This window comes from Epinephelus moara, chromosome 9 (assembly GCF_006386435.1).
Source record: "Epinephelus moara isolate mb chromosome 9, YSFRI_EMoa_1.0, whole genome shotgun sequence".
NCBI classification, from domain to species: Eukaryota; Metazoa; Chordata; class Actinopteri; order Perciformes; family Serranidae; genus Epinephelus; species Epinephelus moara.
This window is the reverse complement of record NC_065514.1, coordinates 23,719,520-23,742,902: the sequence shown is the minus strand read 5'-3', so window position 1 is coordinate 23,742,902 and position 23,383 is coordinate 23,719,520. Positions and strand designations below refer to the sequence as shown.

At 40.7% G+C, this 23,383-nt stretch overlaps 1 protein-coding gene across 1 annotated transcript in view; it reads left to right on the top strand.

Moving 5' to 3' along the window:
- Nucleotides 1–23,383, top strand: part of eng (endoglin) — a 58,370-nt gene that overhangs the window by 11,968 nt on the left and 23,019 nt on the right. Inside the window, exons 3-4 of the mRNA XM_050052797.1 lie at nucleotides 8,385–8,527; nucleotides 19,020–19,133. Of these exons, the coding sequence (XP_049908754.1) occupies nucleotides 8,385–8,527; nucleotides 19,020–19,133 (257 nt within the window). The remainder of the gene's footprint in view (nucleotides 1–8,384; nucleotides 8,528–19,019; nucleotides 19,134–23,383) is intronic.

Here is a 23,383-nt window from a genome sequence, read left to right as displayed (position 1 = left end):
TGTCTTACATTTGTGTGCTGTTCAGAAAGAGGGGAGGCAACCGGATGCAAAAGTACTATTCGGACGGGATTAGTTTTACATAGGGATGTGGACTAATGTCGGTTTACCACAGGATGTCTGTAATATAAATGTCCGATTCGCACGGGACAAGAAATCTCCGTAACTCTACCAGAGATGGATGTGGTAAGTCGGTTTGCGCCCTGGCGTCACCAGCTGATGCTTTCTGTAAGCATCAGCTGAAGGATAATAATAATAATTAATGATTAGCCCAATATGAAATATTGCCCATGTTCAGGATTGTGTGTACACAACGATTAGCAATATGGATTTATATTAGGCCTACCTAACACAACCAGAAGTCTTGTCGCTCTGAAAAGTGCTTTCTTCTTGACAGTTTTGATTGGTCTCCCACGTAGGGCTATGTGATCATTAGAAGAATGTCCACTCTCACGACTGCCGACAACACCGAATGCTTCTTCAGGTGCCTCCCATCATCGAAAAAACGCGGAGTTGTAAACGCGTAAAAATGGTTGTCAACAGGACGTGACGAAATATTTAAATACATTTTTACAGAGGATCGCATTCGCACAGGATTAATATTATCCGAGGTATTATCTTGGGTAATTGCCGTAATTTTTACTGACATTATCTGTAATGATTACAGACATGGCGCATTTGGACGGGACTAAACTCCCTGGTAGTAATTACTTTACCCCAAGTCTCCATGTTAAACTAATCCCGTCCGAATAGCGCTAAAGACTACCAACACTGCACACATGCCTGTGATATACACTGTTCACAGCTGTTTAAATTGATTATATTGAGAAAGAACAAGGACCACTTTAAGTCCCAAAATAGTAGGAGGTACAGTCTAAAGTCTGGAGAAATGAAGTCAGTAAATGTCAAACATTAACATAAAAGCGTTGTGTTAAACATGCCTCAAGTTGGATGCAGTTACAATGTGCAGTGACACCTTGGTCATGTTTTTAGCCACAAGCCAGATTTTTAACAGCTTTTCATCAAACCTTTGGGAACAGTTGACCTAGTAGGTAGAAAACAGTAGCTAAAGTTAGCTAGCAGTTTATACTGACACGCATTTACTCACCCAGCCAAAGGCAAGGCATTAAATGGTAAATGGACTGCACTTGTTTGTGCATTTCTAGTCTTCCAACCATTCATAGCGCTTTTACACTACATGTCACATTCACTCATTCACACAGACGTTTACAAAGCGGTGGCCGAGGCTACCATACAAGGTACCACCTGCTATTCATTAACCATTCACACTCTCTAATACACTGATGGAACAGCCATTGGGAGCAATTTGGGGTTCAGTATCTAGTCGTTTAAGTCATGGACCAACCACGCTCTAAGTAGTTATAATCTGTGAGACTTGTATGCTTTCGTCGGCTGATGTTAGTGACATGAGAAGGTCTGGAGGAAGAGGTCATTTTGTAACGATGATTGTGTCCACATCGGGCAGAACAGTCAAGTTGTAGGAAAAAAATCACTTTTTTCCATTTTATATGGATCACACCCAACAAGAATTGTAATTTTCTGATGATACCTGCTGCCTACAGGTTCATCCAACCCTTTTATGTAGTCATGTTCCTGTATTTCCTATTCACACAGTGTATGGATTTATCGCTTCGTGCACTCTAGCTGAATTCTTCGCATCATAATAGCTACATGAGAGCAAGCTTTTGAAGAAATGGCCTTTTCTAAGAAATGACTTCATGTTAGCAGGTTTAAATTTAGTTCAGGTCATTTTTATTTCTGCTGACCAATTAGATGCTGTTCAAAACAGGAACTGATAATCAGATAGTCAGCCACATATACAGGAGGTGAGAAAAATGAACTGTGCCTCTACATGAATGTGCTTCTGCTTTCTGTGCAGTTACAGACGGTCAGGGGCCACAATGTGCCATTTCTAGGGCACATGATGTGACTGCTCAATTATTTTTGTCTTATTTTGTCATATGCAAGTTGCTTGTATGGTGAATTAGTGGCTCATGTTAATGAGTAGTCCGACAACAACAGTTTCATCTCCTGGCTCAAGGCGTTCTGTCATCACTCCAGTCTCAGCCACTCAAGGTTTTCTACTTGCAGTTCTTTTCTGTCTCTCGACTAACAGACAGAGAAAACCCATTCCAGTTTGGCTGGATGGGTTGAAACAGATTCATTTTTCCTTATCACATAATGTAACAATAAAGCAAATGCTACCCTGAAGTTGGATTATGGGCTGTTAGCATAATGTGATGCTTGTGGGCTGGAGTTGTGAAAGCACTGCTCACATACCCTACAATGTCTTTTTGGCCTTGCTAATGCCTCAGTGAGCGCCCACATTGTGAAAACTTATTTCCTAGAACATTGCTAACATTATAATGCCATTTGGTCCACCCAAGTTTGACATGCACGTGTTCTTTTTTACATACATGAGAGCCACTTAACATTTATAGCAAATCTTGTAATGATTAGACAAGTCAGTGAGCCGTGTTTCACCACTCAAAGTCCTGAAGAAAGGTTTTGCATAGTGGTGGTGGTGCATGTGCTCTCATTAGCATGTCATGACAGTTGCTAGGACTTGTTGCTTTTGTCTTCAAGCACTTTTGAGAAAAGCAGCAGCTAAAGAAGAAATTCAGGATGTAAGCACTGTGTGGGGCTACTTTGATCACTAATAATGATAAATCACCTCAAAGTCTCGAGTAACGCCCATGCACAGCCACCAACTTCAGTGCAGCCATCGTGGGCTCTGCATAATTACGTGGACAGTGAAACTTAATTTAGGAGGTTCAGGTTGGCATCCTGAATTAATTACCTTTTTTACAGAGTGTTTTAATTTAAATCTTGAGACAGTGGAGATAACACTTTGATGAACACACGGACAGTCCTTTACTGGGAAGTTGTTGGTCAGGCCAGCTCTATAAATCTTTTAGTTGACTCTCTACAGCCAACTATGGGAATAACTATAATTAATACAACAATGATAAAATGTGACATATATCTCAAGCTCAGCTTGTGGGGCTTAGCTCTAGAGTGGACTCTTCATCAGTCTGAGCTCTACTTTGTTCCACAACTATAAGACAAAGTTAACCTGAACTGAGATAAACTTAACAAAATAGGCCTATAGGCTGATTGAAGTGAGGGTTGGGCTGATGATCCATTGCCGATGGCTGTCAGTCATCAACCACTGAGCCTGACATTGTGATTTAAAAGTCCCTACCCTTCTACACTTACACCGGGGTGCAGGTTTGTGGTGGTGCTAGTGGCATTCATTGTGTGCTCAAAAAGTAAGCTAAATAGTTGGCTGCCAGATGGTCGAAATGTTAAGTGGGATTTAAACTTGTGTGCCAGCTCTATGCAGACTGTACACCGTAGCCTACGCATGTGGCCTACGCCGTTGTGAGCATTTGTAGTCAGCAGCAGGTTTTTTGTAGGGTTTAGTTAATTGAAAACACACATTAAACATGGCTAAATAGCGACAATTTTAATCACAAGTACACCAATTGGCTTCTCTGTACCTCGCAGCATTCACAGTCAAAGCACTTGTCTTTTGCTGGACACATTTTCCCCACAAATACAACATGCTAATGCTTTTAGCACAAGCCTATGGCATTTTACGTTGTATAAATTAGCCTAGTGGCTAGCGGACTTTTCCCCTACTCATATGAAGCCAGGAACAACAGCAACATTTAGCAAAGGTAACAGTACAAAATTTGGCTCCATTACAGCTCACAAGGTTCACTGTCAAAACAACTGTCTTATACTAAACATGTTTTCCAAACAAATACAACATGCTAACATTATTAGCACCAGCCTATGGCATTTTACTTTGTATTGTATTAGCCTAGCAACAAGCAGATATTTCCTTTTCTCATATGAAGCCAGGATAAATCACACACAAGACTTAAATTGCTATTTTATGGAGGCTTTATTGTCTTCACAATTTACTGTTTATTATCTGTGAAATTAAAGTAAATAAAAGCTTCCTTTCCACTGAGAGAAATGGTTTCAGCTTACAAAAATAGACAGGAGGCCTGCGTCACCACGACATGTAGTTACATTTCCCGGGAAGGTGCACGTCAGCCTACGGCATATAGTACGGCATAGGTTCTACATCGACGCAGACCCTTCGCCGTAGCTACGGTGTCAATTCCACTAAGAAGTATAAATCCTACTTTACCATTTTTAGCCACCATGTTTGTTGCTTCCATCGTGAAGAGTTACCACCATCATTGATCAATATCCACTCACATTTTGTTTTTACTTCACTGGTAATGTTAAATCAAAAGCACAGGTTTTGGTGCGCAGGTCAAAATGTGACAAAGCAGTGCTCCAAGTAAGTTATTAATACTAAGGTCTGCAGAAACATTGCATGCAATAGTCCACTTTACTCATCCTCTACTCCTCTCTCTATCTCTCTCACTCAAACACACACACACACACACCTTGGAGAGCACTGCGAGATCAGTCCTAATTGTCTTTGCCTTTGTCTCAGTCCTTAATCCTGAAAGTTGTGCTACTGTAATGCATAAAGTTGGCAGTTTGCAGGTCGGGCCCAGTTCAGGTGGCTAATGTATTTTACATGGTTGCCCCACCACCCCACCCCTAACCAAGTATGTCATCATCCACTGAGATGTGTCACTGTGGACATTGTCATATGCCAGTTTGGTAGACAATGCCGAAGACTAATTAAAACAGATTGTAGTTAATTGTAAGCTGATCCTGAGATGCCCTAAAATGGTCACAGTATCAGTGCTGTTTTAATGATAGCTACTATGCACAATTGAACACATGCAGCAAACGGATGTCTGTGATTTGTTGAGCTAGTCTCCTATCTTTTTTTCTGGCATGCCCTTGAGGTTAGGCAAGAAAGAGCAGATAGACCATGGACATGGGAAGACACCAGATGGGAGTTTTTGTTCTCTCTGAGGCCAGTTTAAAGTGCATCATATTGTAAGTTATTCATTGCTCCCAGATATCGGCACGGTCCACCAAAATGTGTTTTCTCCAAAAGCTGCTGCACTAACAGCAAATTGGCCATCATCGATTTTGGCTGCACACTCGCTGGTCTTAATTTCATATGCTTTCTTTTTTTTAATATGTTTCCAGTTAAATAAAAGTGCCTATTAAGTCTGGTAATCTGGCCGTATAGTGTTGTTAATTTGGTAATTAGCCGAAGTCTATTGAGGCATACACATTCATTGATACCTATTAAATGGAATTTGCAGTAAGAATTAAAGCAAACTCAAGATCAAATCTGATTATAAGCCCTTTTCATGAATTGACCCCATTTTCTGTCCCTCCTAATGTTCCCTCATGTTTTCTGCTCACATCTCCCCCTCATACCAAACATCTAAATGGAAATCATCAACATCCATAAACATGTCTTCTCATGGAATGGGAAATGGAGGGGACTGATATAAGTAGATGAAGAGGACAGGGAATGGAATGGTTCTTCTATACCTCATTTACCAGCAAACCGCTTAGTGAGGCCACTGGCATTTCCGGGGTCAAGAGGGCAAAATGAATGTTCTTCATATCCTATGGTGACTCGTAAAAAGGAGACCGGTGACACACGCATGTGCGCACACACACTCACACACGCGTGCACAGCCTTACGCAGTCAGTGTGATTTATACCAAGACCTCTCGGGCGACAGTCATGGGCCGTTGACTTTGTCACAGCAGAACAAGAGAGAAATAACTTTATGGATGTGGATAGTGAGCAACAGACATTAACACAGAGGACCAGAATAACAGGAAACCAGCCTTGACCTCTGGGGTGAGGGAAAGAAAAAAGAGATGGCAAGGGAGCATGGATGGCTCTCCATCTTGATTTGCTGGAAAAGCTGCAGTCCAAAGCTGAGCAGACTAAGAATCAGTGAAGAGGTTTTTCCAGGAACAATACACCCCCTCTCAGTCCCGCTGATTAGTACCAAATGTGTCTGTGATTTGACCATAACATACTTCTAAAGGGCATTGGTACTATTTATCACTAACACTGAAAATAAGACTTTAATGGGACACACACAAGAGATGTATTATATCCAAAATTTTCAATAATACAAAGCATCTGATTCAAAAAATGACATAACGATGATCAAATTAAAATAATATCTTATCAGTGGCTCTTTCTCCATCAGTGATATTGCGGGTCAGAGATGTTATGAACAGATGAGTGAATTCAACAAATGACTAAGAGTCCATAATACCAACCTGATTTCATTGTGGGGACAACAAAAGCAGGAGAGAGGGCTGATTATGTTCTAGCTCCCTCTCTTTTTTCTTTGCTGGTTTTCATTGCATTCACCACTTTCTGTCCCATTTTATCTCTATCTCTGTCCATTCTCCTCCACCGCCAGCGATGACATGGCCTCGACCAGAGTCTTTGATTAGCGCTGCCTCTAAATAAGGCACATCCTGTTGACCTTCCAAACTTTGCAATTTCCTTTTAACCCTTTCCTCTCGATTGCTCTGTCTGCACTTGTTTCACTCTGCATCTCCTCTCTGAGGGATTAGGGCTGGCTGGGTAAACAGACCAAATACATCATAAAAGTCAGTGGAGCGGTATGTCATGCAGCATTTACTAAATTAGTTGTTTCTGTTATATCAGTTTTGCTTGCTTATATGCTTCAGCACCAGCTGTTTGGGGGGGATTGAGGCATGCACACAGTTGTGGATGCTTATGCACATATTGCTTATATTCATCTCATTTTAGATATACTTATCTAATGCTTAGGCTGAGGATAGAGTAGCTCTGATGAATCCCAGGGTTTCTAACACCTTAAATTATTTGTGGCGGCTTTCCTCTATCAGCATTTTCCATCACATATTGATTTTTTTATTTTTTGGAGCTTGAATATTAATTTGGAGCACAGCTGGAATACATTTACTATTTCGTTATTCAGAGCACCACACACACAGAGCAAAGAACCTACTCTGGGTGAAAGTGAAACTTAACAGTTCATGGATTCATATAGAAATAGAATGCTTTATTTCTCATAACAACAGTGCTCTCACTTAAATTTTGTCCATTGATTTTTCAACCTACTTTAGATTAAACTGGCTGTATTCCCATGAAAACTAGCTTTCATTCGCCTCTGCAGTCTAATCCATCAATAAGATCTGATCAGCTCCATTCTTTTAGAGTTTACACACTCACAAAAACCTCTGAATTCAGACAGGGGGCCACAGAATGATCACAAAAAGACACACACAAAAGCCCCCAAAGTTTCCAAACTACATTTGGAACGATGGTCATGCACTGCTTGGACGTAGACGGACAGTATTTTGGGATGACCTGTCATTGCATTGTGTGCACTGGATCCGACTGGAGCTGCAGCCAATAAATACCCGTGACCACTGCAGAGTCATATGTCTCTGGAGCGCATGCTGATTGTAACCTCTCCCATTAAATACAAAAGCCTGACATTAGCAGGTGTTAGTGAGTTTTTTTGTCCAGTGGCAAAAGGGCTATAGATTATAATTCTGTGGTAAACAATGTCATCCTGTGAGAGCCCACTCCCTTGTGAAGGTAGGTGTGCTGAGGAGTAAATCCAGGTGAGACACTATGTCTGCCATGGTCTGCAAGACTGCAGTGACGCAGAACTCCCACAATGCTCCAGTCAGACCCTTTCATCTCTAATCAGCAAAAGGCGGAGATGAGCCAGGAAAGAGATCCCTGATTGAGTTGGAAAAGGCATCTGACCTTCTACACTATATTCTCCTCTGTTCTTGAGGAAAGAGGAAATTTGCTGGAGAATATTTTGTGCCTGCCAAATTCAGACAGGTTAGAATGTGCACATACTTTAAATGTAACACAATAGAACACACACACACACATAGCCCAGGTCAAACACCAGGCATTTATACCCAACCTCATCCATGACCGCACAGCCCCGGCTCGATTAATTTAGCCTCCAGAGACACGGATCCCCAGCTTAAACAGCAGGCTCATAGCAGAGAGCAGAGTGAGCGGGCTTGATGAATGACTGCAGCCCGGTAACCTGACACGCCTGATAAACGTGAACCGGCAGATTCGTTTTTAAACAATGTAGTCCTACCCTCGCATTTAACATCCATGCTCTGAGACCAGGGAAAAGCTTTCAGAATGACTAATAACAAATTTAGCCCCTTTCAGACAAGGAATCTGTAACATTGCTGGGTTCATCCATCCTTTAAATAACTGTCTTCATTCACGTGCTGTTCATGTCCAAATGTGACAGGATTGTTGTGGATAGAGCCGTAATCTCGCACTACTTGACATTTCCAGACGAGATAATGCAAGAATTTGGGTATTAATTTTGGAGGCAATGGATTATTTAGTGGCTCTGATTATACGCTGCTGACGCTGCTTAACCATTTGTACTTGATTTCTTTCAGCCTCAAGTCAAACGTGTGATCCAACGGAGGTTAATGACAACCCATGGGTGTACGTGAGCAAGATGCTAATTGGCTGTTGGACCAGCTTCATCACAGAGGACAAGGCAGAGGTCCACATCCTTAACCTGAACTTTGCTGCCACGGTAAGCATGTCAAGGTTACACAAATGAGATGCTGAGAAGTGAAGAAATCAGCTAGTAAGCCAGTAAAATGTAAGACGCTATGCTAGTTTAACGGCAATATATGTATATATATATATATATATATATATATATATATATATGAATATATATATATATATATATATATATATGAATATATATTCTCCTAACTTCTGCGGTGGCATTAAAAAATCAGCAGGCAACCCACTCAGTACACCAGATGACAATTGCAAAGCTGAACTGTGAGAACGTAGCAAGTTAAAATGCAGCACAGTCAGCTCTATAGCTATCTGTCAAGCTGACACCCAGCACTACTTGTCATTGAAAACCAATACCATGGGCATGTTATCATCCACTAATTAATCACTCTTTTCAGCGGACAGTAGCCTACAATATGCCAAGCTCAGTCACACCTAAAATGAAGATGAGTGCAAATCCATGCTCATCTTGTATGCATTTTGCAAATGATAAAATAAGTCACTCATTGTAACAAACAAAAGGAAACAGTTTCTCTTCACAGTGGTGAATGTATACATGTAGGCATAAATACTACAGTAAGTAATGGCTGAACTCCATTTAGCTACTTTGGTTTTAGGATCTTGGCATTGTGCTTCCTGGCTCACTGTCACAGCTCACCGGGACAACTGAACAGAGCTCAGTGTTGTTAGTTAAACCTGTGCTTATCGTGCTATGACATGTTCAAATGTCTGCTGTGGAAAAGGCATACATTAGCTGGGATGCCAAGACAACATGGATGACCTGGCAGAGATTGACTGATAGCTCCCCTCTGTATTTTCTGAGGCTAATTGCAAACAAGGAGCAGCTGTGTGGGCAGGTGAATGGGTCATGTGATGAGCTGAGGCAGGAAACTGATGGTTGGCAGGCAGGAGAAAAATTGGAGGTTTAGAATGACCTAATGGGAGGTTAGTGGGCACAACACAGAGATTAATCGGATAAACTAGAGTCAGAAGAGGCAAGATGAAAAGATGGAGTAACTGATATAGTTGATATGATTTTGGTGATGCACATTTAAAGGGGAACTCGGGCCATTGTTCTGATGGCTCAAAATTCTGAAGCAAATGGCCCTTTGGATGGAAAGCCCATTTTACTAAAAGGCTATTATCCCAAAAACAAATGCCCATTGGTCCGAAGTGCCGTTTCTCTGAAAATACACACTCTCAGCAGTTGGGCAACCCAATCACCAGAAAAATGTTCGCATTGTATGTTTCTGCAAACCATGGATACCTTATCCGTCAGCAATGCCATGGTGAATGTTTGGTTAGGTTTAGGCAGAAAAACCAGTTGGTTATGGTTTGGAAAAGATAATGTTCTGGCTTAAAACACCCATGTTTGGTGGCATCAAGGTTGCTTGAAAAGCAGGGATGGGTCAATGAAAAACGCCAGATTCAGTCACTCAAACGGCACTGAGAAACACAGTGAAGGGTTGATTAAAAACACAGGTGGATCGGTGGTTCAAACCCCGCTGGGAAACCAAAACTAACTGCAGGGAGTGTGTATTTTCAGACTGTGGAGCAATGGGTGGTCATGGGCTGTCGAAGAAATGGGCTTTTGGTCTTTTTGGATTGAGGCTTCGGAATTTTGGCCCATCACAACAATGACACGGCACCAGAAAAATGTACAAAGCCTTTATAGCTTCAGATGGAGCTGTGCAACATCTGATAAATTGCCTCAAGTGATGTCACTTGAGTCAGCGTCGGCTTGACTGTAGCTGGACAGTAGCTTTGACAAGATAAAAATTTGGGGGTTTGGAGTTGGAAATAAATCAGCTTACCACGTGTCTTATCTCTGCTTGAGGCTAGCTGCTGAAGGCTACAAGCTGCTACTAGCATAGCACACCTGAATCTCCACCTGAACTGTCGGCATTTGAGTTGCATTGTTGGTATTGTAGGCCCAGGTTTTTGAGGAAGGACAATATGTGGAACAAAAAAAGATGATATCTCTGGCTCTGCAGCATTGATTTTGATCAACTATTAATAACTGACTATTTATAGAGGTGCTATGCTAAAGCGGTGCTCTTTAAGCTTTATTTTGGTAAATATTGTTGTACATTAATATTGTTGTTTCATAAACTCTAACCCAAATCTGGAATCAGATAAGCCCCCAAGTTTTTCTTCCCACACTGTGAAAAATGTAAACACACTCCATGTCCAGCTTTTATCAGCCAGATAACTAGCTAACCCTTAACAGATGTCAGACATGAGAGAGAGTTCCCAACATGCCACATTTGTGTTTTTTTTTTTTTTAACACAAAACAGGCTTCTATGACAACCAGCTCTGTAAGTTTGGCTGTGTGCTCAAGAATTCCCTTTCCAGTTAAACAAACACAAACCAAAATAATTGCAGATAGTGTATTGTGTCATTTTGATCGCAAAACTTTTAGCTTAGTCGACACCGGAAAGAACCTCCAGAAAACTTTTAATCTATATGTTGTTATTGCTGTGCCAGACTCCATTTTTCACTGTCCAACATTGTCGGTCAGCTCACATTAGTCATTTCTTTATCAGCGTGCTCTGTTTGTTTGCTTCTTCTGTTTGTTTTCACTTAGACTTCTTTATGTAGTACTTTCACATAACTTGTGTTAAGCAACTGCTGTTTATTTATTGTCTCTTCTTATTTTTCACTCCGTTGGCCATTCTTTCTCATTTGGTAGTGATTATGAGGAGGGAAGCAGATGTGCTATGTGCAGTCTAGCTGGGGCACCAATGCAGGATGGTGCAATACAACAGACTGTCCTCATTCACTGCTAGCACTTATGCCTACAAAAAGTAACGCACTATATCTTGCAAATAACCCACATAGTCATGAGCCAGGAGGCTGTGATCACGTGACCTATGTGCTGCAGGCTGTCTTCCATCATATGACAAGAGCAAAGGAGGAAGTTGTTGTATAAAGAGCGTGAAAGTCTGCGTAGGGAGGAAGGTCAGAGTGGTGGACAGGTCAAACATAAGTCTTTGACCCGAGGTTCGTGTCCTGTATGAAACCAAAAGTCAGTGTTGGGTTATTTTAAGTTAAGTATCCAAGCAGGCTGTTCTCATGCACCATCCGCACGTATATCTATGAAAAGTAATGCACCGAAATTCATATATGTATCCTACATAATCATGAGCCATTCATTTGTGTATAACCTTCAAATTTGGGAAGCTGTGATTGTGTAACCAATGTGCTGACTGGAGTAAAGAAGAAAGCAGTCCCTACAAGGAGGTAGGTTTAGATGGTGGACAGGTTACAAAACATAGGACTTTCCCCCTGAGGACTGATGTTCTGAACCATATGACACCAAATGAACTTTGAGTTATTTTAAGGTACAGCGTCGTCATGTTTCTTTTCCTAAACCTAACCTATGTAACTACACTTGCCTAAACTGAAGTTATGTAACTTCACGTTAAATGTGCAACTTTACCTTGGTCTCTGACATCATTCGTGTGGCGCTAAGGCAGGATTTATACTTCTGCATTGAATCTATGCCGTACCTATGCCGTAAGCTCTGCATCGACGTAGAGCCTACGCCATACCCTAGGCCGTAGCCTGATCTGCACCTCCCCAGAAATGTAACTACACGTCACAGAGACGCAGACCTCCTGTCTATTTTTGTAAGCTGAAATAATTTCCTTCAGTGGAAACTTTGTTTACTTTAATTTGACAGATAAGAAACAATAAATTGTGAAGACAGTAAAGCCTCCACAAAAAATAGCATTTTATGTCTTGTGTGTGATTTATCCTGGCTTCATATGAGCAGAGGAAATCTCACCTTGTTGCTAGGCTAATTTATACAATGTAAAATGCCATAGACTTGTGCTAAAAACATTAGCATGTTGTATTCGTGGGGAAAATATGTTCAGCAAAAGACAAATGCTTTGTCTGTGAATGAAGTTATAGCGAAGCCGATTTGTGTATTCGTGTTTGATATTGTTGCTATTTAGCCATGTTTAATGTGTGTTTACAGCACTTCACAGAAACCTCCACTGCTGACTAGTGTTTTGGAGGTGTAACTGCAGATGACACAGACACACCACTGCACAAGTATAAATGCTCACAATGGCGCAGGCCACATGTGTAGGCTACGGTATAGGGTCTGCGACACACGTATAAACCCCCCATAATTCAAAGGATATCATTTGAACCTTTATATGAGGATACATTGAAGTAATCACCTCATCACGTACTTAACGTATTTAATGTAACGTTACAACATGACGTGACAAAACAATCAAATCTGGGCCTCATCGCGTATGTTAGGCACATAACATGGCAACGACCAACCACGTTTCTTTTTGTAATTCCTATTTTATAAGCTATCGTACGGACTATTGTATGGGATGTGTTGAATATAATGCTTAAATGCCTAAATCCATCACCTCTATAAAAATTAATAATAGTACTGAAGGTCTTTTTCCTTCAGTTGCCTCAGGGAAAGTTATAGAGAATCATGCTTTAATTTTCTCTTCAGGGAAACCTTCAACAGTGAGATAAGCTGATTTATACAGCATGAGAGCTTTCCCTTTGGAATTCATTCTTTTGGATTTGACGTTTGAGGATACTGAAGTTTAGTCTTTATGTTCCACAAAGACAACATACAGTAAGTCTCTTACCAGTGAAGCTGATTAACCTCACAGATGCCCAGGTGTAAGATATGTGTTTCCTTACTTAGTTTTGTTCTAAGTAACTGTGCAAACGTTGTTCAGGTGATAGTCTTTGCCAAAACAAGGCTGGTTTATTGGCAGAAATGTTGCTGAACTTTGTTGCCAAGTCTTTAGTCTCATTTGATGGACTGCAATGTTACAGCAATATTTAATGGACTGGAAATCAAAAGAAAAAAAGCTGTTTGATGACAAAACAGATTTAAAGCATATTAGGAGGGAACTGCCTCTCTCGGGCATCTTATTAGGCCTGAAGAGTAAAACCAGACACATTATGCTGTGTGTGAGGAAAAAGAACATTTCTTAGAAAACAAAGTTAGAGTTTGTCCAAATGATGTTGTAAGATGTCTTACAAAATATTATAAATTGGTGCGGGGTTTGTGGGAGTTGACAAAACGAATTTGGCTCGGGATCTGTTGTGATGCAATGGACGTTGTACAGAGTTTGCATATCCTGTTTTCTTGTGGGACTACGAGTAGACGTTTTATCAAGTGAAAGAAGAAAATGGACATAAGATCTACTAACACAGAGCCCTTATCTGCTCTCGACTGTCTGTTTAGAGCAGATTTTTCTTGTAAACACTGAGGAAGGGTAACGTCTTCATCTCTTGCCAAACTGTCCAGTCAGAGGGGAGGTTTGCTCTTGCCACCTCCTTTCTTTGTCCTTTCAGTTTTCTTATCACCTTCTTCCCCATCTCTTTTGTGTTTCATACTGATTTACAACCTGCCAGAGACGGTTGACTCTCACAGTTTGACCGCACAAAGAATTATAGAGGGAGCATCAAGGGGCTGCATAGGCCAGGAGAATTCATGGGGAGGAGCTGCTTGCATAGGGCCCATTGATGTCACACGCTGGCTTGGGTAGTCGGGGGCTTTGGCACGAAGCCGAGACTACACCAACGGAGCCAATTCAAGTTAACGGAGAGAGCCAAAAGAATAACTGGAAACTGCATCAGCAAAGGCCCTTCAAAAAATGCTCTCGAGAAAAAAAAAGAAAAGTCCGAAAAGGAAAACAATTGTATCTTGAAAGCGCAGGAAGAAAAGTAGAAAGGTGAGTGATCAGGGTCAGCAACAGTCCTGATTCAGAGTTCAAAATGAAAGAATGAAAGTCACAAAAGGATGAAGGAGGGGAAGCTAGACAGAGAGACAATGAAGCTCATTAGAAAAGAGTATTTAAGGAAAACACCGCTGAGTTATCTCTGTATGAAGCACAATGAACTCCACAGGAAATGCCATTCATTCATTTACTGTACGTGCCACGCGATTCAGGTAAAAAATAAGTGGCTCTTCTGGGAAGACATTGTGTTACTGCAATTTAAAGTCTATATCTACAGTAACTCCCTCTTATGTTCCCTCTGTCTTCAGGACAATCAAGCTATATTCTTTTTATGATTAAGAAATCCAAAATCTGAAAGTGTCTCATTAAAATGTCTTCAAAAAACAACAACAACAGAAAGCAAGGCAACGTGTCTTAAAGGTCCGATGTGTGATAGAGGGATATATTAGCAGAAATGGAATATAATAAGAGAAATATGTTTTCTTTGGTGTTTCATCACCCCAAAATAGGAATAGTTGTGTTTTAGCTACCTTAGAATGAGCTGTTTATGTCTGCATAGGGAGCTGGTCCTTGTCCACGGAGATCACTGTGTTGCACTGCCATGTTTCTACAGTAGCCTAAAATGGACATACCAAATGCTGGCTCCAGATAGGGCCTTTGCTTTTTTGCACCAGCCCCCATAGTTAGTTGTGCCTTCTCTACGAGCTGAAAGAGTTGGGAAAACACTGATTTTCAAAGTGAATTATGCAGTGTTTTTACTGGTTTAAATCACCAGGTCAGTTTGTTTTAAGGAGGGGAAGACCTCTGAGGATAATTTGGCTTCTGGTAAAAACCTCCTGAACATCTTGATCTTAAAGTATCAGACAGAAAAAGTGAGCACACAAGTTATCAGAGATAAAAGGTGAGAACACATTAGCAGGTGCTGGGCTAGCGGTGTGTGCTTAAATGCATTGGGGAAACACAGATTTGTAACGTGAAACTGCTTTATTCAGTGTTTTTTTTTTTCTGGACAGTGCACAGGATCCATACTAAAAATGTACGTACAGACAAAAGCCAAAAATGGCGTACACCAAAAAATATTTGACAATTTCTACAATTTCTTCCACCTCACCATCTGCATTGCTAATTTTCTGTCTCCAGCATGGGTCAAAATTTTATAGATCACAACTTTTCCAGGGGAAGTGGCGCACGCTATTTTCAGGCCCCATTTTGTGCGTAGGCAGTGTTTATAAATGAGACCCCTGGTTCGTTTGTATTGGGGAGGAAGAGACCTCTGCAGGTAATTCGGCTCCCAGTAAAATCCTCCTGAACAATTAATAACTATTAGTTCACGATCGGCACACAGGAAAAGTTTCAGCTGGTTGCAATCTGCAATCCCCACCACTAGATGCCACTAAATCCAACACACTGCTCCTTTAACAGATGATCCAGAGTCCTGATTAGTTCAGTGTCAAGTGTCATTTTGATTTCACCTGAGATTTCAGTGCCCCCTTTGGCCAATTAGATAAAAAGAAGAGACTGAACACATTCATGAGGTGCAGCAGCCATTATGTAAAAGCCACTCTGTACAAGACATCGGTGATATGGTGTGTGTTTGCGTGGGCTGACAGATCCTTCTATGCATTGCGCTCAGCGTGCGAGCCTCTCTTTCAAACGCATTTGTGTTTTGCTCAAAGGCAATTTGTTGATGGTCTCCTCAGACCTAATTTGCTCTGCACGGGTCTGAAAATTTCCATAGCTCAGGCCTGAGCTCATCACAATTCTCTTGGATCAAGCTCTGGCAATATCAGGTAGCAAGTAAATGAATTTAATATTAGGGATTCACACTGTTTCCCCAGCATGCTCATTGTCTCCCCAGCAGGCCCAGCTCTGAAAACAATCTACCTTCAAATAAACAGAATAAAGTATTTGGTGTCAAAAGGCATCGCAGATGGATGAAAGCAGAAATTTGTATTTATGAATGCTAAATTCCCACAAATGCCTCCCACTGAAAAGATATTTCCAAGGTTCTTTTCAAGCTGTTGTTCATTTCTAATGCATTGAGTCATAAAATTGAGCCGATTTCAAATCCATGACTCTTTCACTTTTCCAAACGCAATTATCTCGGGGCCATTACAGAAGTAAAAGTAATTAGGACCAGGATTTATTGGAATTAAGTCAGTCTTGGAGAAAAAACCCCCTCTAAACTCAGACTTATTATTCCTCAGTGAAAAGGTTTACTCACCAGCACTTACATCCATAAAACTCAGCAGTACCAGCTTTACCCTACGCACATGTGGAGCATGGTAATTAAGGCTGATTCATTGAATGACTGAGGTGGTGATTAGCGAATCACATCACCATTGTGTTACCCTCAGCAGAAAATATTGTTAGTGAGATATTACGTTATGTGTTAAATTATGCTAATGAGATTTTATCTACAGTACATAACTACTACCAGGATCAGCCACGTGTCGGAGGGCGCTGGGTGCAAGGTATAAGAAATATATAAATTGCTAATAGGACAAGTGTACTGAAAATAATTCTGAGTGACATGGTAGGTATTATTATTAATGTTATGGCACGGATGTACTGCTCTTAGTCATATTTATCATTACTCCAGAGTGTTATCACACCATTTCCCCCAGTTTTAATGCTACAAAGACGTAAAGCATAAATAAAAAAAATGCATCCCTATGCGCATTGAGTAAATAATTGATTTTGATGGTTTTGATTTGCTTTTTTCCCTTGTTGACTTGCGCCGCATGGAGATGTAAGAATAGAACCAGGCTGCATTACCTCATTAATGTCCGTGTCAACACGGAGGCAGACAGCAAAGACAGCTTCCTGTCTATCTCCGAGTCCTGCTCAAGTGACTGGCACTGCTTTTTCTAGAGAGACGCATGTGTTGGCAATACATAGTTGCATAATAAACAAGGATGACTGTCACATCCGCACTGATTTTTGCAACAGGGTCGAAACGGAATCAAAGTTGTGTAGAATCAAACTGCAGTCGGAGTTATTTTTAAACTTGGTGCCGCAAGCAAAATGTCTCTCTACTCGTCAACTCGAGGTCTGTTCATTTAATGACACTCCATGCCACATAGGGAGGTTTGCAAATTGGGGAAAACTGTATCCTCTTTTGTACAGAAAACAAATGCTGGCTTGAAGTCTGCATATCGACATGTTTTTATTCTGTGCGAAAAGGTCAGAATAATTACTTTTTGTGCTCTGCTGTGTGTTTTACAAAATCTCCAAACTTCAGGTCACACTTAATAAAATGGTTAAATCACAGGTGTGACATTTTTATTATTTGATCTTAGCAGTAAAGTGTCAATCTCAGGAAAATATTACATTTTAATGGGGACTGTCATGCGTTCTCGGTTTCCAAGACTGCACAGATAAATCTATCCCCGCACCGTGCCGTTTGATAGCACAGTTAATGATTATGCAATAAGAGCAAGAGGCATTGTTTGAAGTACCGACACATTTCATAAAGTTTTTATTTTACATCTTTTTATTGATTTTACTTTGTTGTTTGTATAACACAGCACACACTCAGCATGGATCACATACCAAAAAACTCATTATAGGCAGAACAGTAGTTCCCATATGAATGGCTTCACAGTGTGAGTGAATATTTATGCCACTTGATTTCTTTCTTCCTAATCAGTCCCAGTGTTCCACCTGGAGATGTACACCACTGCCAAACTTTCTCTGCTTGCAACGCAGAACACTTTCACACAGAACTAGGAGTTGATGGCTCATTCTCATGTTTAAAGCTGTGCTAGGCAGAAATTAGGAAAAGGTGTCACTCAGCCCCTCCTCGCCCCTCCTCGCCCCCCTCGCCCCCCTTTTTCTCTCTGGTCATCAGACCACAAATTTAGTCACCAGGCAGCAGTTTTGTCGACGGACTCTAGTTCAGCGGCCATAGCAGCTCATATTCAACCAGCTCAAACCCTAGCACCAGGGGTCACAGTGAGCTCGGTCTAACCTGTGTAATGGCAGCAACAGAAAGTTTGCTGAGCCGATGGGGAGTCAGTGGGACGTCTGGTCCTCCGGAGTTTGGGCTTGCTGAATTCAGGTTGCAGTTGCCGGAGATTGAGGGACCGTCAACAAAACTGCTGCCTGTTCTCCTCCTGGCGAGGTGGTCTTTAGCGGTGGTGCTCTAGCTAGCTAACTTAACATAAGCATGAGTATGAATAAGCCGCACCCGTGAGCAGAAGGTGAAACTATAAGAAATAGTTTTTTCTCCATCTTTGAAATGCTTCATTGATATATTGACACATGTTTTATTGCATTTATTGTCAGACTCTTTTTGATAAGTCCATCTTCCCTTTTTGGATTGCTTAGCAATGTAGGCAGTTGTTACCAATACACGAATAGCAACTTTTTCCCGCAGGATTTTCAGCCACTGAATTAGGCTTTTACCATCTGAAGGAACATGCACTAACATCTGAGTTTGTATAACAGCCAATAGGAACACCCTCTCTTTGAAATTACCTGTGATTGGCAGTAGTCTTCTATCAAGGCTACATTCTCTAAAGACTAGAAACAGAGCCAAGAGGAGGTGCAGAACTCTGGTGTTTTTCCAGATCATTTGAATTACAGTATGCTTAAATGTTACTATGGGATTTTTGCACCATTGACACAAAAAACTGCCTTCCCCAGCTTTAAATATTTAGTAATATTTAGTGATATTAGTAACTGAGTTTCCATCTTTTGTCCTGGTGTGAGATAACATTATGAGTAACTTTTTTTTTGCCTTTGTTTCCTTTCAGGATGCCAATATGTTCTCTCTCGAGATGGCCGATGCCAAGCCAATGAACCTCATCCTCACATCGTCAGACACGGCCTATGGTCTATACAACGTCAACCCCAATGTTAACATTTATGTAAGTAACGTCTCTTTGTTTTTCAACCTCAGCTTTAAAGTTGTGCTCACGCTTGTCTGGGTTGATGTGTGTGGAGCTCTTGTAAAGGGAAAACAAAATGCTGATCATGCAACATACCACTAAATTTCATCCATGTCTTACACCGTTGGATGTGATTCCATTACTCAGCTTGCTATTGGTGTAAGAGATTGTACACAAGAACTAACTAATCATGAAAAATTAAGTGTAAGTGGTTATTTTTTCAGTATTGTGTAATTTTCAAATTTCTCCAGCTGTACTTAGCTTCTGTCTAGTGCCAGCTGTTTTACATACAGTCAAACTGCCACAGCTGTGCAGCTCTGGAAAGAGCAGCTTGAGTGAGACAATGAACCATGTTAGCTTTCCATAGATATTCCCCAGTGGCCACTCTGCATGAGGCAGTTTGTGTTTTTGTGTTTTTATTATCCGCACTATAAATCGGTGAGAGAACTTTTAGAGTGGCCAGCAACGAGAGGGGCTGATGGCATCGGCCGTAAAATTAATGTCCCAGTAAAATTGGGCATTCTGACTTTTACACAGTGTCCTCAGATTATATCTGTGAATTAAATCTAGGGAGCCCAGCACACAACTTTTATTTAGCTGCCTGAGTGTCTAATTAAATTGAGGAATAATACTGTTATGAGGACCAAGTGTTGCTGCGGTTGTCACAGTTGAGATATTTTGTTTGGTTATTGCTATTTTGGTATTTAAACTGGCATTGATGATGAAAATAAGGAGGTGAATCAAACACAAAAATATTGTCATTGGAACAAACTACTGATATCTTCAGTTTGGCTGTGATGGAGAAGTCTCTAAATAGCCAGTCTTAAACCAGAAATTATGTTTGAAAGAACTGAGGTGTCCAAATAAATGAGATTGCCTCAAACTGGAACATTATTTCTGCTGTAAATTCTAAATATGTTACTCATGAAAGACTGTATTTCTCGATGAAAATCGAAATAGTTCCAGCTGTGGTCGAGACACGCAACTACAGTTTCTGTGAATAAGGAACCATATTGTGTACATTATAACTTTGTGTGTGTGCCTTAATGCCAGTCCAGGTGTACTTAGGATTTTGTAATAACTACACATTATTATTGCAATATTTAACTGGGCCTATACAAAATGTCATGAATGGATTTTTAGTTAACCCACCTATTTCCCAAGAAAGAGGCAAACTCTAGCTAAAAAATGTAATGTACTGTAATTAAATTTACGCTTCAAAAGCCCTGATTGCCAGCCAGTGTGACGGATGATAAGCTGTGAGAGGGACAATGAATCACTCTATTGTGCGGAGCAAATTACAACAAAGCACCAGGGAGGACGCCCTACCACCGGAAGAAAATAGAAAAAAAAAAAAAAGTATCACGAAAGCTACCTGTCTTATTTTTTGGTATTTTTATTGTCTTATGTCGTGATAAGAGTGATAAAACACATTATAGAAGCTATCATGCACAGATAAAAACACAGGTGTGCCTTGAGATTTTGGCTGGCCCTTTGGTGTCCCTTGGGCACAGAAAGTTTAAAAACAATTGCCTTGAAGCATCTCCAGTTGTTAAAGAACCCCACTACAAATGGTCCATAGGTTCAATAGGTTACATTATTGCTAAACATTTTCCAATGTTATCAGTCCGTGAATTAAGCTGTTCAAACCTCCTGTGCTGTTTTGTTTCATCAACTCCATGTTACACATGTTGATGTCAGTTTCCTTTTGTCAAAGTTGTTCTTATGTACACTGATTATTATGTTTTTCTTACCTTGGAGTAGGGATTCTCAAGGTTTTGATGACTGAGTCTCAATTTAGGCACTATGCATATGATTGAGGGCTGCAGAGGAAAAATGCAGTTGTGAGTTGTTCATCCACATAGCTAACTTTAGCTAACCGCGCTAGCATTGATAACGGAATGTAATTCCTGCAACACTCACGAGGTGCCACTCGTCGCCATGCAACCAGTAGCTTTCTATGAGTTGCCATTCCTAACCTGACAGATGCTTTTTAGCAGGGCACAGTTCAATGCCGCAGCTGAGCAGTGTGTATTCAATGTCAGCTATTGAAAACAAAAGTATTGAAATGGTTTGCGGATAATGGATGCATTTAATGTCATGTCAGGGGCCGCACAAAATGTTTCTGAAGGCCACCATTGGCCTGTAGGCTGCACTTTGAGCAACTATGCCTAAGAGGCAGTGACTGGTGTCAGTTCACATTAGTTCACCATGAAAGTTTAATTTAGAGTGGAAGCTTCCTCGAGAGGAAGAATCACAATAAACATTTTACAAGCTTTACTTCTCACCACAAACTGACAAACTGTAATTGTGTAAGCTCGGACTGATTGAAAGTCGTCTTGGGAAGACTTGAGATTTGACAGTCGGCTGCCAAACGGTAACCTTTAAAAACCAAATAAACCACATTGTGTCTGTCACGACGTTGTAGCTGGTTGTTTGTCTTCCATTTTTTTTGCACTTATGAGTGCTCATAAGTGCAAATCTCTTTGGCAGCTGACTCTCACATGTCAGAGCTTTTCTTACTGCACATGAATGCATCACTTGTCAGAACCATCTTTTTTACCCGCTTCAACACACAAAAACAATTTCATCCTGACAAAAAAAAGTAAACATGAATTAATGTTTACTGTGTTCATAACCTATTTGTCAGCTAACTCTCTTGCTGACATGGAATAAAACTACTGGTAGGCGTGCAAAAAAACAACACAGTACCAAAAATGACAGGCACAATTATGACATGCTTGAAAATGGTCAGCAGTTTTGTACATTATTAGCGGATATAGATAACAAGCTAACACGTTAAAAATAATATACACAAATAAAGTAAAAATCTGAGCTGACCTGTCACAGCGATGGAATATTTACAGGAATGTCACCAGTTACTGATATGCTGACAGCAGTGTGATCCCACATCCTGTATCATGTCCTGTCGAGAGCCTGGACAACATTGCCTGTGACTACAGGATGTTTTCGTGGGATGAGCAGTATCACAGGGGGATAATAGTGTTTTACTGCAGATTGCAGTGTAAGAGAAACAGCATCTGTTCTGCGTCTAAGAATGTACGTCACCAGCTTGACAGCTTGGCTCAGTGTCACAATCACAGCTCTTGTTGGCCTTCAAAAGCTAGCCTCGGTACACAGGGTCGTTAAAAAAAACACAGAGACAGCAAGATTTTTGTCTATTGTGTCCTCGTACTTTTTTTCAGCATATTCTTTAACACTTTGTTAGTTGCAAAATCAGGTTTTTCCACTGTGTTTCACTCATTATGCAGTTTAATATACTTATTTAAAGCTATGAAATGCATCACCTTTTTGGATGAATGTAAGGTTTTTGATCATGTGGAAAGTCGGAGCTTTGCATCTAAAACTTATCTGTCCATCTCATCTGATGGGAATTAAGTTTCATCAGCACTTTCTCTAATATCTGGTAGACAGAAATGTGCTTCTCTCTCAAAACATCTTTGAGTTCCTTGAACTTTACTGTGAGCCTGCAGAATATCAAACTGATTTCACAGAGACTAATCTTAGTTAAATTCCACTGTAATCATTAAAATGTTTGCCATTGTTATTTCCCTTTTTCTCCCCGTCCTCTGCCGGGCTCTGTCGTGACTGGTTCTCCATCTTTTATTGCTGTAGTTTCCCTTCACGCTATATTTGATCTCACGTCAATCAAATATTAATGTAGAAAGACCAATGACTCCCTCAGGCTTACTTGGCTTTCACCATTTGTTTCTGTCTCGCTTTATGACGCAAGGACACACACACAAATAGTCACACATGCCAGGCAGGCCAGGAGAGGGATTTTCGTGATTTGAACAAGCATACTTGATAAACATTAACAGGATGATTGCCAGAAAATGCAGTTCTGCTCTTCGCCACTCTATTTTCACTTTTTTTCATTTATATTCATTTTGGTGAAATGCTATGAGCTGTGAAACTATTGTCACCTGGTCCAAATATCCATCCCAGCTGGCACTGGATGCCAGTATGATGTCAGAAAGACATTGGACTCCTACACTGGAGAAACGGTAAAATTTGGTTGGAATGACAATTAGGTTGACAACATTTTTAATGTCTAGCAGCGTTAGAATTTTGAGTTGTGTGGATGTTTACGTGATAGCATTTTGCGGATGATGGATTTTGTTCTCCATGCCTTACAACTAAATGGAGTTATTGTTCATCGACATTGGCGTGAGACATTCGGAAGACATTTAATTTTGGTGACCCAA